We start from the raw sequence: 15983 nt of genomic DNA, 5'->3' as shown, positions 1-15983 counted from the left end.
ATCCACCACTGTTGTCTTCCATGGATGTCCAGGTATTTTTGCATTGCTGCGTTCACCGGTGCTTTCTTTCTTTTTCTGTACCAACTGTAGATTTTGCCACTCCTAATATTGTAGCTGCTTAAAGATGGCTTGTTTCACCTGCATGGAGATCTACTTTGACCCCATGTTGTCTGTTCACAGCAAAATTTGTCACATGAAAGCACCACACCTCAAATCAACTCCAGCTCTTTTATGACCTTGATAATGACAGAACATACCCTGAAAGGATACACTGAAAGCTGAGACTCAAAACATTATGTCCATTATATAACTATATTTGGAATGTTTCAGTAAAGAGGTAAAAAACAAACAACTTGTCAGTGTCTAAACATATATATGGACCTAACAGTGCATAAACCATGGCATTTAAAAAGGAGTTGTACATTAGGTTTTTGTGTTCTTCATTAATGTAATTACACAGAAATGGTCGAGGACGGCCACACAAGTTTGCTAGCAAAGACCCGACCTGTCTGACATGATGTTGTGTTCCTTGTCCCAGGTAAGGTGCACATCGAGACAGAAAAGGATGGGGGAAATATGACTTTAAAATGTATTTTATTCATCCATTTCACAAAATGCATCATCAACCACACTTGGTTCTTTCTAAATATTAAACTGTAGAGTTAATTTTTATTCCATTTTCAGAACATGGCAAATGAAACTTTTCTAAACTATTAACTTTGTCATACACATCTGAAAATCTGAACTCATCAATTTAAAAAGCATCTATGTGAACCTCAGCACTGGGCAAGCCACCACCTCAGAATAAAACAAACAAAACAACATGTGGATTTAAATTTTTTTAAAAGCAGCAGCTCAGAGGAATAAAACAGATTAAAAAAAAAAGTGCAAATTCCAAAGGAAGGGCCCATCCACAGTCACTGGACTTCAACTCTGACAACATCAGAGCTGATGTTCAGAACTGCCCATGCACAGCTCCACACATGTGAATCAGAACAACACATTCCTGCAACATTTATTTTATGGCAAAAAGATTAGTGTCATCATACACACTGGGCAGAAACGCCGAGGGGTGCGAGGCAATGTTAGGTCACAGTGTTAGTAGCAGAAGGTGCCAAAATCGCCCATGCCGTTGCGCTTGAACTGGTTTCCTTGAAAGGACACAAAGATTTGGTGGTCTTTCAGATCCTCAACAGCTTGGATAGACATTTCCACGTTCCTGCTTAGCTGATGGCTAAACTGCCACTTCCTGCCTGTAGACACAGCCGCATCACCATCTGAGCTGTTCTTAGCAGACTCAGCCAAAAGAGGTAGTGAGGGGCTGCTGGTGGACGTGGTGTTGACAGGTGGTGTTGAAAATGAGGTGGAGATCAAGTGATGGTCTAAAGATCCTCCCTGCTTTTCCTCTTGTGTGTGTCCATCAGGGTGCTCTGCGAGGAAAAGGGGAGCTGATTATAGATTGTGCACTGGGCTATCAAAGCTGCCTCACATTACCAACTTACCCACCTTCACTTCTGCTCACAGGGATGCTGGGCTCTTCCCCACTGTTGGGTTTCACCAGAATCACCCCATAGCCTTCATTGTTGTGGATCACATTGTTCTCCATGGTGATGGAAGGCAATGCATCCATCTGATCTGCAAAGTCCTACACACACGCACACACACACACACACAAAAGCTGGGCATCACACCTGCAGCCTGTTTGTTGCAATACAGCAGTGCTAACCACTGCATCACTGCCACTCAAAGCACAAGCACTACTGTGTCCACAATGGGGGTAAAAGACCTAACAATACAGCATCAGTGATAAAGAACAGCTTTACAAAGTCAGGAGGATGAAGTTGGCAGAAATATAAATATTGGCAAGATTCATCTCATCTCACCTTGATGAGGATCCCATCCTTACAATGATGGATGCCGTTACCAACAAGACTGCAAACGCTGCCGGGGTAAATCTCCACACCTGCCCCCTGCACACAGACAAGGAGCAGCATAATCAGTCAGCTGATCAGAGAACCGTCACACATAGAACAAGAACACTGGGACATTTGTTTGTTTGTTTTTTTACACAAAGCTTTACTGATCTTGTGTCAGGGCATTAGCTGGCAGATCAGTATAATTTCCAGTGTAACACATACTTCACAGCGTGGAGGAACCGGCTATACTTTTTGTTTCCAGAAACCCATGTGATGGGTGGAGTTCAGGTCTCACCTTGGAGCCATACAGGTCGCACATGTTCATAGTGAGACGGGCAGATGTTCTCACGATGACTCCAGTGGTGTCGCACTGTAGCACACAGTTCTCCATATTCAGAGTCCCCTGACGCACACCTGGCAGTCAAACCGGAACAAGAAGAAAAGCATCATCACATTATTACTACACACCTCAACACAACACCACGCACCAAAGATAAACACATTCAAGTGTTTTCTGCTGTTGTCCCTCCAGTCCAACTGACCACACGACCTAAAACAGACCTGGGCATTTTACACGGGCCACAAACGGTATGTCATAAGCACAAATTAACACGTGTTTATGCTGTGCATGCAATACAACTGTGTTGCTTTTATTTTGAAAACCCTCAATTATCTGCTTCTGTCTGCACAGTGTCAGGTGATGCTAGCCAACTACCCCTGGCCCCCTAAAAATGTCGGTCATGTTCGACTTTGACTACTTTTCCCTGGCTCTGGATGAGAGCTGCGGTGTACGTGACACTGCCCAGCTACTCGTCTTTTTACGTGGGATCACTGCAGACTTCAAAAATCACGGAGGAGCTGGCAGCCATGCAGTCAGTGAAAGGGACAGGGAGTGATTTCTTCACAAAGTTAAATGCATGTTTGGAGAAGCTGGGACTGAAATGGGACAAACTGATAGGTGTGACAACAGATGGTTGACCAAGTCTGACAGCTAAAAATGTTGGACTTCATCAGAGCAAGAGCACTGAATCACAGACAGTGATTCAGTGCAGGAAAACGTAAGCTACCACACAGCTGTCAGGTGGCTCGGCATGGGAAAACTGCAATCCAAGGGCCTTTTTGTGCATGAAATGTACAGTGCAGTGAGGGCTTTCATGAGAAAGTTGCAGCATCTCTTAAGCCAAATGTGGGACAATATTCTCACTCACTGAAGGAAGCCACACCATCAGCTGATCACCTCCAAAGGTACTCATCCATGTTGGAAGCATTGCATGGTGAATTTTCAAGGCAATTTCAAGACTTCAAAACAGCTGAGAGTGAAATGCACATAGTTTCTTCTCCCTTCACCTGCAGTGTGGATAATGCACCAGTGATGTTCAGATGGAACGCACTGACTTGCAGTCTGACACACTACTGGCAGAGCAGTTTAGGTCAGTCCCACTGCTCGAGTTTCACTCTCCACTCAAAGAGGAGGACTTTCCACACAAGCTCAGCCTATGTATGTGAACAGACATTCTCAGTGATGAAGTTCAACAAATCCAGATACAGATCCTCTATCACTGATGATCACCTCTTAGCTGTATTTCGAATAGCCACCTTAGACATTCAGCCAGATTTCAATACACTTGTTCAAGCCGAAGACAGATTGGATTTTTCCTCACTAAACTGAACTGAAAACATCAAAAGTTGCTTATCTTTAAACACCTTTACAGTATTTGTGAAAATCAAAACGCTAAAAGGAAAATTAAACGGTGATGATTGTTTTTGTTTTAAGTTGTTACTTTTATAGGATTATTTTCCTCTTTGACCTACACCACAATTCAAAAATATACATAAATATCTACAGAATATTCTTAAACTTCTGATTACCAGTTGCAGCTTATCAAAATATATAATTTATAGCTTTTTACAATGGGAGAAAATTAATATTGAGCAGAATTAAGCTCAATTTATTGTGGTTCAGCCTTCCAACACAATTCAGATTTTGTGGCCCCCTGTAGAAATTAATTGTCCAGCCCTGACCTAAAAGGTCATCCCACTGACACTGGTGCAAGACATTACTTTCATATCACAATATCAAATATCCCAAACTAGTCCAGAGAGCTGTTTATCGTGTGGTGGGAATCACACGCTCAGCCCTGATACAGTCCAAGAAGGATTTTAAATTTGATTCTGGATTTAACAGGGAGCCAGTGAAGAGAAGCCAACATAGGAGAAATCTGTTGTCTCTTTCTATTCCCTGTCAGTACTCTTGCTGCAGTATTTTGGATCAACTGAAGACTTTTCGGGGAGTTTTTAGGACAAACAAAAACAAATGACAGTAGTCCAGCCTAAGTAATAAATGCATGAACCAGTTTTTCAGCATCACTCTGAGACAGGATGTTTCTAATTTTGGAGATATTGCACAAATGGCAGAAAGCAATCCTACATATTGGTTTATTATGTGCATTGAAGGACATATCCTGGTCAAAAACGACTTCAAGGTTCCTCACAGTTTTACTGGAGACCAAGGTAATGCCATCCAGAGTAAGAATCTGGTTAGATACCATATTTCTAAGACTTTCAGGGCTGAGTACAATAAACTCAGTTTTATCTGAATTTAACAGCAGAAAATTAGAGGTCATCCAGGTCTTTATGTCTGTAAGAAAGTCCTGCAGTTAATTGGTTACTAATTGGTGTGTGTTATCTGGCTTCAATGGATAGATAAAGTAGGGTGTCATCTGCATAGCAGTGAAAATGTATGCTATGCCTTCTGATGATACTGCCTAAGGGAAGCATATATAGTGTAAAAAGAACTGGTCCTAGCACTGAACCTTGTGGAACTCCACAGGGGTTCTTAATTTATTAACCTTAGTGTGTGAAGGGGACTCTCCATTTACATGAACAAATTGGAGTCTATTAGATAGATATAACACAAACTACTGCAGCCCAGTACTTGCAATGCCTACAGCGTGCTCAAATCGCTCTAATAGGATATTATGGTCAGGAGTATCTAATGCTGCACTGAGGTCAAGCAGGACAAGCACAGAGACGAGTCCACTGTCAGAGGCCATAAGAAGATAATTTGTAACCTTCACTGAAGCGGTTTCTGTGCTGTGATGAGCTCTGAACTGACTAAAACTCTTTAAATCAGGCCATTCCACTGCAGATGATCTGCTGTTTGACAACTACTCTTTCAAAGATTTTTTAAAATAAAAGGAAGGTTGAGATTGGCTTATAATTAGCTAAGACCACTGGGTCAGGTGATGGCTTGAGTGAAATAACGGTTTAACTACTGCCAGCCTGAAGGCCTGTGGTACAGACTTTTTGTCAGCCTGGCTACAGTGCTGAAGAGAAATCTAGGGCTGCTTATATTTTCTTCAATTAGTCATGAAAATCAGTAAGATGTTCTAGCTTTAAGGAGAGCTTTTTTTTTTTCTTTTTTTTTTATAAAGCAGCAAACTGGCTTTCCGGGCTAAATAATGGTCTTCTAAATTAGCGAGATATCATTTCCTAAGAATTATCTGTTTAAGGTGTGAGTTTGAAAGTTATACCGAGTACTGTACTTCTGATTTGACACTTTCGTCAGGAAAACTACAACACCCAAAATGAAATAATCAACTTACGTCTGCACTTGTTTCAGTGTTTGCGGCTGGGCTTTTAAAGAGTAAAGGTTAGCTCCACAGTTTCCCTGCCTGGTTGAATATGACACACTACGTTAGTGTGATGGCAGCTCAGAGCATGTAATACTCACACAGAATGCCTTCAATGGCATCATGCTGGATGAACTTGATGTTGGAGAGCCTGACATCAGCGCCTGTAGACTCCACAAATGAGTCACCTTTGCTTTTCTTCTCAATCACCACTTCATCAGGAAACCCAAAGCCTGACACACACACACACACACACACACACACACACACACACACACACACACACACACACGCGCGCGCGCACGCACACACACACACACACACACACGCACACAGAGTTAAAGAAGCCCCTGAAACCACACAAAGGGGCTCTGCATTTCACACACTTTCCATTAAATGGTGGCTGCATGTAAATGTAACCATGATCAAAGGAGATCTCAGCTAAGTTGAGTTAGCCAACAGACCGTGGCATTCAGGATGAAGAAAATGTGACAAAGATGGAAATGTGTGCAATCTAGCCTCAAAAGTGTCAGTAGGTACATTCATTTACATCCGGCTCAACGTCAGCTCCCTCATAGCTGATTGTGCTTGAAAGTGACATGTCCATCTTGTCTCCCTGAATGTGGACACATGGTGTTGCTATAGCAACAATAATGTTTATATCAATGTACAAGTATATGATATCACAGCACCAGTGTATGTGCTGTCTTTTTTTTTTTTCTTATATATCTACCTGCAAATGTTTGGGTTCAGCAGGCTGCAGCCGAGGAGCTCCGCTGATGATGTAAATGTTCGAGGGGGCCTGAAGTGTAGCTGGATGTACGGTGTACATTTTAGGACATTTTAGGAGAGCAAGTTAAACTTAAGTTGTGTTGTTATGAGCATGAACTGTGGTAGAATTCCGGTGGGGTCAATGACCTTACGTTCTTCAACTGTCACACGTTGATGACGTATTTGGAAATCAATTCGGCTGGCACATGACAACAGCGCCACCTGCAGGAAGATTTTCTCTGTCTGATAGCTCGTGTTCTGAGACCTGACGACTTTTTTCCTGAGAACTGAGACCTGACATTTTTTTGTCTGAGACCTGACGACTTTTTTCCTGAGACCTGACATTTTTTTGTCTGAGACTGAGACCTGACATTTTTTTGTCTGAGACCTGACGACTTTTTTCCTGAGAACTGAGACCTGACATTTTTTTGTCTGAGACTGAGACCTGACCATTTTTTGTCTGAGACCTGACATTTTTTTGTCTGATACCTGACGACTTTTTTCCTGAGAACTGAGACCTGACATTTTTTTGTCTGAGACTGAGACCTGACATTTTTTTGCCTGATACCTGATGACTTTTTTCCTGATACCTAACATTTTTTTTTGCCTGAGACCTGACAACTTTTTTCCTGATACCTGATGACTTTTTTCCTGAGACCTGACATTGTTTTGTCTGAGACCTGACAACTTTTTTCCTGAGACCTGACGATGTCCTAAAATGTACACCGTATCAGCTAGACATCTTTGCTTTCCATGTATGTTTAGCATCACTTCTACACAAGCATGACAATGAGTGTCCTACCTTCTATGGTGATGGAGTCTGGTATGAAGATGGAGCTGCTGACACTGTACATTCCTGGGAGAACAATCACCAAGTCGCCCTGATGGCATGAATCCACAGCTGATACTGGCTCTCTGTGGAACTACGTACATGACACAGTCTTTAGACATACAGTCACCATTAGCAGCTTACAGTCACCTCACTATGGTTACAAGCCAACAACATTAAAAGCAGTTTATAAATACTTTTGCCATTTGGTGTGTAATAGAGCATGAATGTACACAGCGGGCTGAGCTTCAGTCATGTTTCAGCATTTTCAACAAAATGGTACGTCTTTGGTTCACACTGCAGCTCTGTGTGTGTGTGTCTTTAAAACTGAGAAGAGAACTTTTGATTTATTGTGGTAAGTTTCTCTCCACCACATTTTACTTTTGATCCCTCATTTTTTTGTGTTACTGTCAGTGCAAGGGGTTAAGGTGAGAGTTTGGGTGGCTGTAGCTCAGGAGTTTGAGCATGTCATCTGCTAATTGGAAGGTTGGTGGTAGGGGTGGGCGGTATAAACGGTATACGGTAGAAACGACATAAATTTGGCCAACGGTAGAGATTTTGACTATACCGCTCTACCGCGATAGCGCATGTTGATGGTGTCATCAAGCTGCGCCTGTTTTGGTTGAAAGCATTGCAGCGGCTGCAAACATCATCATCTGCAAATTATGCTGGGCGACAGTAATAGCAAAGAGACGAAGCACTTTTGGAATATGGGGAAAGCCAAAAACTGCGCTTCCTCCACTTCCCTACCATTGATTCATTAATGCTGAATTCCCTAACAACTGCTCTATTCCCATTTTGTTGCAGTATATTAATGACTAACCTCGTATTGTGGATGGATTATCTCAGTTGTTCTCCTGACTGAAGTTTGGTCCGTTTACAGGATCCTGCCATGCAATTGCATTTGTCCCTAACCACCAGAAACCCTCACGTTAACTTTTATCGAGTGGAAAAAAGTTAGCGACCATCCTTCAATTTCACTGTGCTAATGTTATGCTAACGTAGCTGTTTTGCCAGCAATCACGTAGCACATCATTATATACCAGCTAGCCCAACTTCAGTAACCCTTCAAGTGCTGTGTACCACATAAAATCGGTTCGAGGTCACTAAACACAACCAGAATTCATACATAAGGCACACTGTCGATTTTTGAGAAAATTAAAGGATTTTAAGTGCGCCTTATAGTGTGTAAAATACGTTATACAGAAGAAAAGAATATATCGCGATATATATCGTTACCGCACATGCTTCAAATTATACCGTGATATGGATTTTAGGCCATATCACCCAGCCCTAGTTGGTGGTTCAATCCCTGTCTGCTCCAGTCTGCATGCCAAATACCTTTAAGCAAGATACTAACCCCAAGTTGTTCTCTGATGCATCAATCAGAGTATGAACGTTAAAAACAAGAAAAAAAAAAGGATAGAAAAAAGTGCTTGTGGGTGTGAGGCATGTTGTAAAAAGCGCTTTGAGAGTTCAGGTAGATTAGCAATTTATGTGTCTCGATTAGCCGATTCGCTGACGTGATCTTTGGACACACAGCTATGCTTTTGTGGAACTGACCTGAATTTCAGTGTCTTCAGATGAGCATAGAGGTATGAGTCTGGCACTAAGCAGGGACTGCAGCTGAACGGTGCTGCAGGACGCTGTAACCACATGAACCACCTTTGCGCCTGATGCTCGAGGTCCTCTGCTCTGCACACACTGCTGCCTTGCATTTCCTTTATAGGCCAGCACGTATCTACATGAGAGGAGGGGTGTAGAAAATTGGGCATGAGAAGGAACAATGAGGAGGAGGAGGCTCAAGGACATGCAGACTACCTCAGCAGGGGGTTCTCAATGATGCGCAGCTTCCGTTTGAAGGTCTCCAGCTGGTCACAGAGCTTCAGGCCCTCTACCATGGACACGTTGTCGAGCTCTGAATCCGAGTCGGCACTGAGGCCACTGCGCAACGCGGAGAACTGCTGGAAGCACTTGGAACACTTCTCCAGTAAGGACTGGTACTCTGCCACCAGGCCTGCTGGGACTCTGTCCTCCAACATGTCGTAGTAGCTGACATAAGACATGTTTTAGTCAGGGCTATGGGCATAAACCAACACTTCTTAATATAGGCTCATCCTAGAGTGCTCACAGTCTTATCCGGGGTTCCACACAGCGGACAAAGTAGTCAAAGTCATCATCCTCCTCTTCCTCATCCCACTCCCTCCAAATGTGTTTATAGAAAAACCTGCAGATGAAAGGAAAGGATGTCACATCTACGTCAGGGCAAAACAACAACATGTAATCTTCCTGTGGCCTCCAAGCCCTACCTTACATGCTCAAGGGCAAGAGCAGTCTGATCAAAGTCCCCGGACTCCTCGTAGACCACCTGCAGCTCCTGCAGAGGCACTTTGTGTTGAGTGGCCTCCAGAAGAGATGTCATGGCCTCTTCATTGAGCTCACAGCCTCTGGTATCACACTGCAGAGGCAGCACCAGCCTCAAACGTGCCTTCAGGTCCTTCACTTCCACATCTCGCACCTGAAATCACCAACAGTCACAACCCAAGGATTACAAACCACCTTCCCCTAGGGCTGCTCAATTAATCGAATTTTAATCTAAATTACGATCTGGGCTTCAACGATCATTAAAAATGACTGAGTCGATTATTAGCACCTCCCTCGTGCTTTACTCTTGCGCTGCTCCGTGTGGTATAACGAGCGCACCTCTCTGCGATTTGAACACGCATCACAACAATTAAGAGGAAGCTCGGAAAGCTAAGCAGAAGTTATTTGGAGAGGATAATGGCTGCTGAAGAAAGAATGCTGTTGGTTGAAAAGAGAGGTAAAACGACTTCAGTGGTGTGGAAACATTACAGGTTCGCGGAGTCAGACGTGGATCAAGTAGACATAGTGTGTAAACTTTGCTACGGTGTCGTAGCTGCACCACAGAGCAACACTACAAATTTATTCAATCATTTGAAGACCGCTCACAAAGTGACATACGATCAAACAATGAGGAGCAGCAACTTTAGTTGACATACCTCAATGTCAGTTTGATGCAATTGTGCATTGTGTGGCTACACAGCTTGCCTTGATGTTTGGTTATTTGTATGCATAAATACTATGCAATATTTTGAAGTTCACTAAACATAGATGTTTACATTTTTCATTTATTTTTTATATTGCAAACATTTGCACTGTTATCAGTATTTACACACTATTTTATATTATTTTTTGACAATCTTTAAAGCCATTATTCAATACATTGTTATTGTTAAATAAATATCGTCAAATAATCGAGATCTCAGTTTCATTGAAAATGATCGTGATTATCATTTTTGCCATAATCGAGCAGCCCTACCTTCCCCCAAGCTCTACATTAGCACACACATTTGTCTGTTGCGTCTTTGATTATGTGCATTTTGACATTCTGTAAAGGCAGCAGATACTGTGCAGGCCCCTCAAGCTCTATTTTTTTTCTGTCCTTTTCCAGTGAGCTACAGTCACTGATGGCAGGCTACCTAAGCTGGAGTGCGAGTCTACTGAGACTAGGTGCCATCAACAGCGTTACAGTACAATATAGCTGTGGCACAGTGTGTAAGTCACACGTAAGCACTAAAGCACTGTGGGTAGTGTTTCCATGGAAATCTTAAGTCAAACTATAAAATAACCACTGAGCACTTTAAGAATAACTAAAGAAATTTTAAAAAGGTAGAGAAAGTAATGTTTTTAGTAAAAAAAGATTGCTGCACTCATAAATATACATTGATTAGTGTGCAATAACATTTTCTAACAAATTGATGTGTTCTTAAAAACTTATCCATTAAGAGTGCATAGGAGCAGGCACCAGTTTGTGGATGCTGCCATGTTGGCCCACCACCTTGAATACAGCAGTCAGGTTGGACGTCTCTGTTCTGCCTAATTACGACTGTATGTCACTGGAGAGTAACAACATACGTACTACGCCATATGCATAATTTTTCATTTAAAGATCACAAATGCCTAACTCTCAACCTACATGACTTCACCACTGGCCTCTGTCTTCTGCCCCTCATCCTCCTCACCTCATACCTTGTCTCCTGAACTGAGGTCAGGGCTCCAACACAGAAAAACATGTATAAACACGTGTCTGTGAAGGTTCTCAGTCATCCAGGTCATCGTAGTCTAAGGCAGCGGTCCCCAACCCCTGGGCCTCGGACCGGTACCGGTCCGTGAGTCGTTTGGTACCGGGCCGCGAGAGTTGAGGCTCAGGTGTGAAATGTATGGTTTTCAGGGTTTTTATCGGTTTTCAGCGTTATTTTGTTATCGTTTTTATCGTTAACTCGGTTTTCCTGGGTCTTTTCACGTGTGTTATGAATAAATCTTCTTTTTTTCGGTACCGGCACTAGTTTTATTTTGTTGTATTTATCCGCGACACCTTATTGCCGGTCCGTGAAAATATTGTTGGGCATAAACCGGTCCGTGGCGCAAAAAAGGTTGGGGACCGCTGGTCTAAGGAGCTTGGAAAGAAAAGCGTCTGGACTCCTTGAAGTTGCTTGAAGACGTTTCACCTCTCATCCGAGAAGCTTCTTCAGTTCTAGGGTCAAATGGTGGAGAGTCCCAGATTTAAACCCTGAAGGAGTATCCCCCCAAAAAGGGACAAAGGACCCACACTGAGTGGGTGTGAGGGCCATCTCACCTCAGGAAATCACATGATAGGGTGGGGCCAGGTTTCACAATGCGCTCACCCGAAATCTTGGCTGATTGTGACCTTCACCCGTTTTCACGCCTTGGCTCATGTGATTAAAGGATCATCAGGGGGTCCTTTGTCCCTCTTTGGGGGGGATACTCCACAGGGTTTAAATCTGGGATTCTCCACCATTTGACCCTAGAACTGAAGAAGTTTCTCGGATGAGAGGCGAAACATCTTCAAGCAACTTAAAGAAGTCCAGACGCTTTTCTTTCCAAGCTCCTTAGACAATGTATAAACATGCTTTTTTATTCCTGAAATTGTCACAGCAGATTACACATCTGACCCTTCTGTCTCAGGACAGCTGACTACAAGTTGGATAAAGAACAGCTGGTCATAAGCTAACATCATGCCAGCATGTCAGGCTCTAGTGTCCTAAAAATCACACTTTCCCTCTGATAAACACTTAGATTACATTCTTAAACAGTATAAAAAATTTTTCACTAAATGTCTGAGTCTGGCAACGTTAGATCCACTTCAAGCAAAGTTTCTCCTAACAGAGACTGCAAAAAAATAAAATAGACAACACTTAGTGACATTAAAGTTCAGAATATCCTCAACATATTCACCTCTGTCATGAGACAAAAGTGAGCTTCACTGACTGATCCACGCATATAGACTCCTTTCACAAAGTCTTACACTTTCCTCCAGAGTAAATGATGTGGACAACAGACATTTTGACAGCTGAGGTAAACAGCGCACTGACAGCCTACAATCGCTACAGCTGAATGGCAGCCAGAATCGTTTCTAGGCATTTAAATTGCTGTAAAGGACTCGCTGGCCTACATTCTGTCATGAATGACATCAAGTCAATGTGAGCCAGAAACAACATTCCTGTCACAAGTTAAAGACGGCAATCGGTGTTTGATAAAGCTGACAAAGCTGAGACGGTTTTTGTTTGCACTTTTGAACAAACTAACTATTGCAAACTGCCGCACGCAACTAAACACGATGCACAGTGGAGTACATGGCTACAGCCATCACCCTGGACAGCAGACTCAGCTTTCACATGTGTCATTAGAGAGGGATGGAAAGTGGTCCTTACAATGTCATTATGACTAGACTGTGTGATCATAGGTTAATGCAGAGGTTCCCAAAGTGTGGGGCCCGCCCCCTAGGGGGGGCGCGGTATGAAAAGAAAAAAAAAAGGAAAAAAAAAAAAAAGAGCGCTTGGACACTGTGGACAGGTTTTTGACGGGGCTCCCACACAAACGCAAAGCAGGAGATGAAGCATCGCCAAATATGTTTCCAAACCAACTTCCTTCCAAGTCAAAGACAGGAAAATATGGTGAAGCATATCTTCCCTTTGGCTTCACCTGCACAAGTGCCAAGGTAGGTCTCCCCTGCAAAATTAGTTTCCCTGCGTCGGGAGCACGCGCTGGGCTCTCCAAATCACGGACAAACAGGATCCCACATTCTTGATTTTTAGTTCACAAACACTTCTTGTAATGACTAACTACTCCTGACTTTTTGGACATGTTAGCTCTTTATGCAGTAAAGTTACAGTGGGATACAAATAATATCAAGCTGATCCTGCCGTAATTTGTTCCCCGGTTCAAATCACGGACAAACAGTATCCCACAGCTGTTTATGTGTTTAAACTCATTTTGCACAGAGAGGCATTTTTTGAAAAATGTATTAACAGCAATGTTGAAAATTATTACACAGGAAAAAAAACAACTACACGTAAAATAATTACACCGTGACGCCTCTGCCTTTCTAAATGCAGGGACAGTAACTGCGTGTGTATGTAAGCGTGTAAAACCTGAAGATAGTCAGATTAACAGTAACAGTATTTTATCTCTATCTGCCATTCTGCAATTCATCTCATGTAAACAATAACGTGGCGCACAGCGTGACGTGAAAAGAGGCACATACCTTTGACGTTGCGTGATGAACTCTGTAATCCTCGTCCACACGTAAACGCAAAAAAGGAGTTTTAGTTTTAAATAATCTCCGTTTTCGTTGAATCGCATCGCCGTTTACGTGTTGACGAAAAGCCCAAACGCATAGAAACAGCTGCGTTTTCAAAAATACCAGTGTAGGTGTGGACGTAGCGTAAAAGAGTTAGTAGTATATTTTATTACTACCTATTTATTGCCGTTTACTTGTATTTGCTTAATCGTTTACTAAATGTTTGAGGTGTGAAATAAACCGCAATGGAGTTTGTAAACAAAATATGGGTGTGTGTGTTTGGAGGATCTGTTTTTGGGGGGGGGCAACATTTTTCTTGTAAAAAAGGGGGGCCTGGCAAAAAAAGGTTTGGGAACCACTGGGTTAATGAAAGCATTAAGTCACCTCCACCAGAACATCAAAGATATCAGTAGACCAAAGAGCCAACCAGTCACATGGCTCCACTGTCTTCTCCAGGTAGTCTGCTGTGAAGTCCTTCACCTCTGAAGGCTTACAGTCTCCTACACACACAAGAACACAAGGACTGAGATCAGCAGTCTAATTTCTCAGAGTTATGATTATTAATATTACCAGACGTTGGTTACCAAGCATGTAGTCCTGGTAGGCCTTGAACCTCTCATAGAACAACAGGTGGCTGGTCTGGAACGTATCAGGAAGACTTGAACTTCCTCCTGAAGGTGGCTCACGTCTCTGCAGCCGAGTCCCCGACGCTTCAGTGTTAAAGTAGTATGTTCCACTGTCGTCATCACTACCATCTTCATCTTTCTTCTCCTCCTCATTTTTAAAGAGGGCTGTTAAAGACGGAAACATCATAGAGAAAAATCTTCTCTCTTTTTCATGCCTTCATTCACATGGACTATTTTACTGGTCAAAAGTAATAAGACTGACGGACTGTGTTTAAATTAACCTCATAAATGAAATATTCAGCGTTTATTTCCTGGTTTGTTGTTAGCGACTCCTGAAAAGCAAGTCTACCACACATCTGTTTGACCGTTGTTGTAGGATGGATTCCCAGAACACCGTCACCACTTAATCTGAGACACCAGTTACCTTACAGCTGGAGCGTATACTAGCATATAGTAGATTTGCACAGAGGGCTGAAAGAGCCATTCAAAATTTAAGCATACCTCAAGTGCCACAGTAGTGTTTAAGGTTCAGCCTAGAGCATGATGTGCGTGTACGTTTATCTGCATTACTGCTGCAGAACAGTCTGCGTAGACGCGTGAACGAAACATGAAAGTTAGCAGTGTTAACGTGACAGGCCTGCTACAAAGCACATATGCGCTGTAATTAGCACACACGGGTCGGTTAAGTAGTACTAGAGCAGATAAATGCACGGCAGGAAACCTAGAAGCTGGTTCATGTTTTAAAAGATTACAACGCGGACGTGGATGATCACTGCTGCTGACCTCACCTCGATTTATATCCGTCCCGCTGTAGCCTTTATCGGCCGGGCCGTTGTCCGTGTCTCCGTTAACAAAGTCCAGATTAACCACGACCACGTCTGACGCGTCGTTCCCCGGACACGCAGCATCCCGCGAATCCTGCTCCATGAAGAACTTGTAAAATCTTTTCTTTTAAACTTTTAGGCTGAAAGCCACCAACGTCTCTTTGGAAAACAGTCACAAACCTAGCAGCAGCCACACTGTTTTCAAACTATGTCTCAACCAATCACAACAGGGCAGCTGCAGGATGGTCCGCCTCCTAGTGCTCCAACTGGTCTTAAGCATTGACTGTAGAAACAGTCAATGGTCTTAAGCCAATAGTGGAAAAAGAGGTAGCAGACGTGTGGAGTAGCGTCCGCCCTGATGATTCTTCTTCTTATCATTATTATTATTATTTCAATAATACTTAATTTTATTAACAGACATTAATACGTATACAGTCAAACCAAGAACTAATGAACACTCATGAACAGAGCGAGGAGCTCAGACATGGTTACAATATCACCCTCACACTCCGTTCCCTCATACATTTTAGTTCTCTGTCTTTTTTGTACTTCTAGAAACGAATAATCCTTTAATTGTCCCACAAGGGGAAATTTGGGTGTAACAGCAGCAAAATGAACAGTGTTTTGAGTTTATTCTGAACGTTTCTGTAGATTGTAGTTGTTGAATTTTTCTAGAATTTGCTGTCTCTGGATCAGCCAAAACACATATCTTCCTTATTTAACAGTGTTTATGTGGTATTATTCCACTTGCCACAAATGTCAG

At 42.7% G+C, this 15983-nt stretch overlaps 1 protein-coding gene across 2 annotated transcripts; it reads right to left on the bottom strand.

The window, feature by feature from the left end:
* Window positions 1–577: 577 nt before the first annotated feature.
* Window positions 578–15464, bottom strand: shcbp1 (SHC SH2-domain binding protein 1). 2 transcript variants are annotated; one of them, XM_003459285.5, is made up of 13 exons: window positions 15185–15463; window positions 14355–14561; window positions 14155–14270; window positions 9458–9666; window positions 9280–9375; window positions 8970–9200; window positions 8712–8889; window positions 7122–7242; window positions 5650–5781; window positions 2212–2330; window positions 1884–1970; window positions 1507–1645; window positions 578–1430 (listed from the first exon to the last, which is right to left on the bottom strand). In XM_003459285.5, the coding sequence occupies exons 1-13, from the start codon at window positions 15321–15323 to the stop codon at window positions 1099–1101; spliced, it is 2106 nt and encodes a 701-aa protein (XP_003459333.1). In that variant the 5' UTR covers window positions 15324–15463; the 3' UTR covers window positions 578–1098. The 2 variants fall into 2 exon arrangements, with proteins under 2 accessions (XP_003459333.1, XP_005464796.1); XM_005464739.4 differs by having other exon boundaries at window positions 1287–1430; window positions 1503–1645; window positions 15185–15464.
* Between the last annotated feature and the right edge of the window lie 519 nt (window positions 15465–15983).

Source organism: Oreochromis niloticus, linkage group LG1 (assembly GCF_001858045.2).
Source record: "Oreochromis niloticus isolate F11D_XX linkage group LG1, O_niloticus_UMD_NMBU, whole genome shotgun sequence".
Lineage (NCBI taxonomy): Eukaryota > Metazoa > Chordata > Actinopteri > Cichliformes > Cichlidae > Oreochromis > Oreochromis niloticus.
This window is presented reverse-complemented; position numbering and strand designations above follow the sequence as displayed.

What these genes read in the sequence shown, in the direction of transcription:
- shcbp1 (XM_003459285.5), bottom strand. Translation starts at nt 15,323, where the DNA reads ATGGAGCAGGATTCGCGGGATGCTGCGTGTCCGGGGAACGACGCGTCA. An exon ending in TGCCATTGAAGGCATTCTGT is followed by an intron (nt 2,331 to 5,649) that starts GTGAGTATTACA and finishes TTTGACTGCCAG; the next exon opens with GTGTGCGTCAGGGGACTCTG. An exon ending in AGGATGGGATCCTCATCAAG is followed by an intron (nt 1,646 to 1,883) that starts GTGAGATGAGAT and finishes GCGTGTGTGTAG; the next exon opens with GACTTTGCAGATCAGATGGA.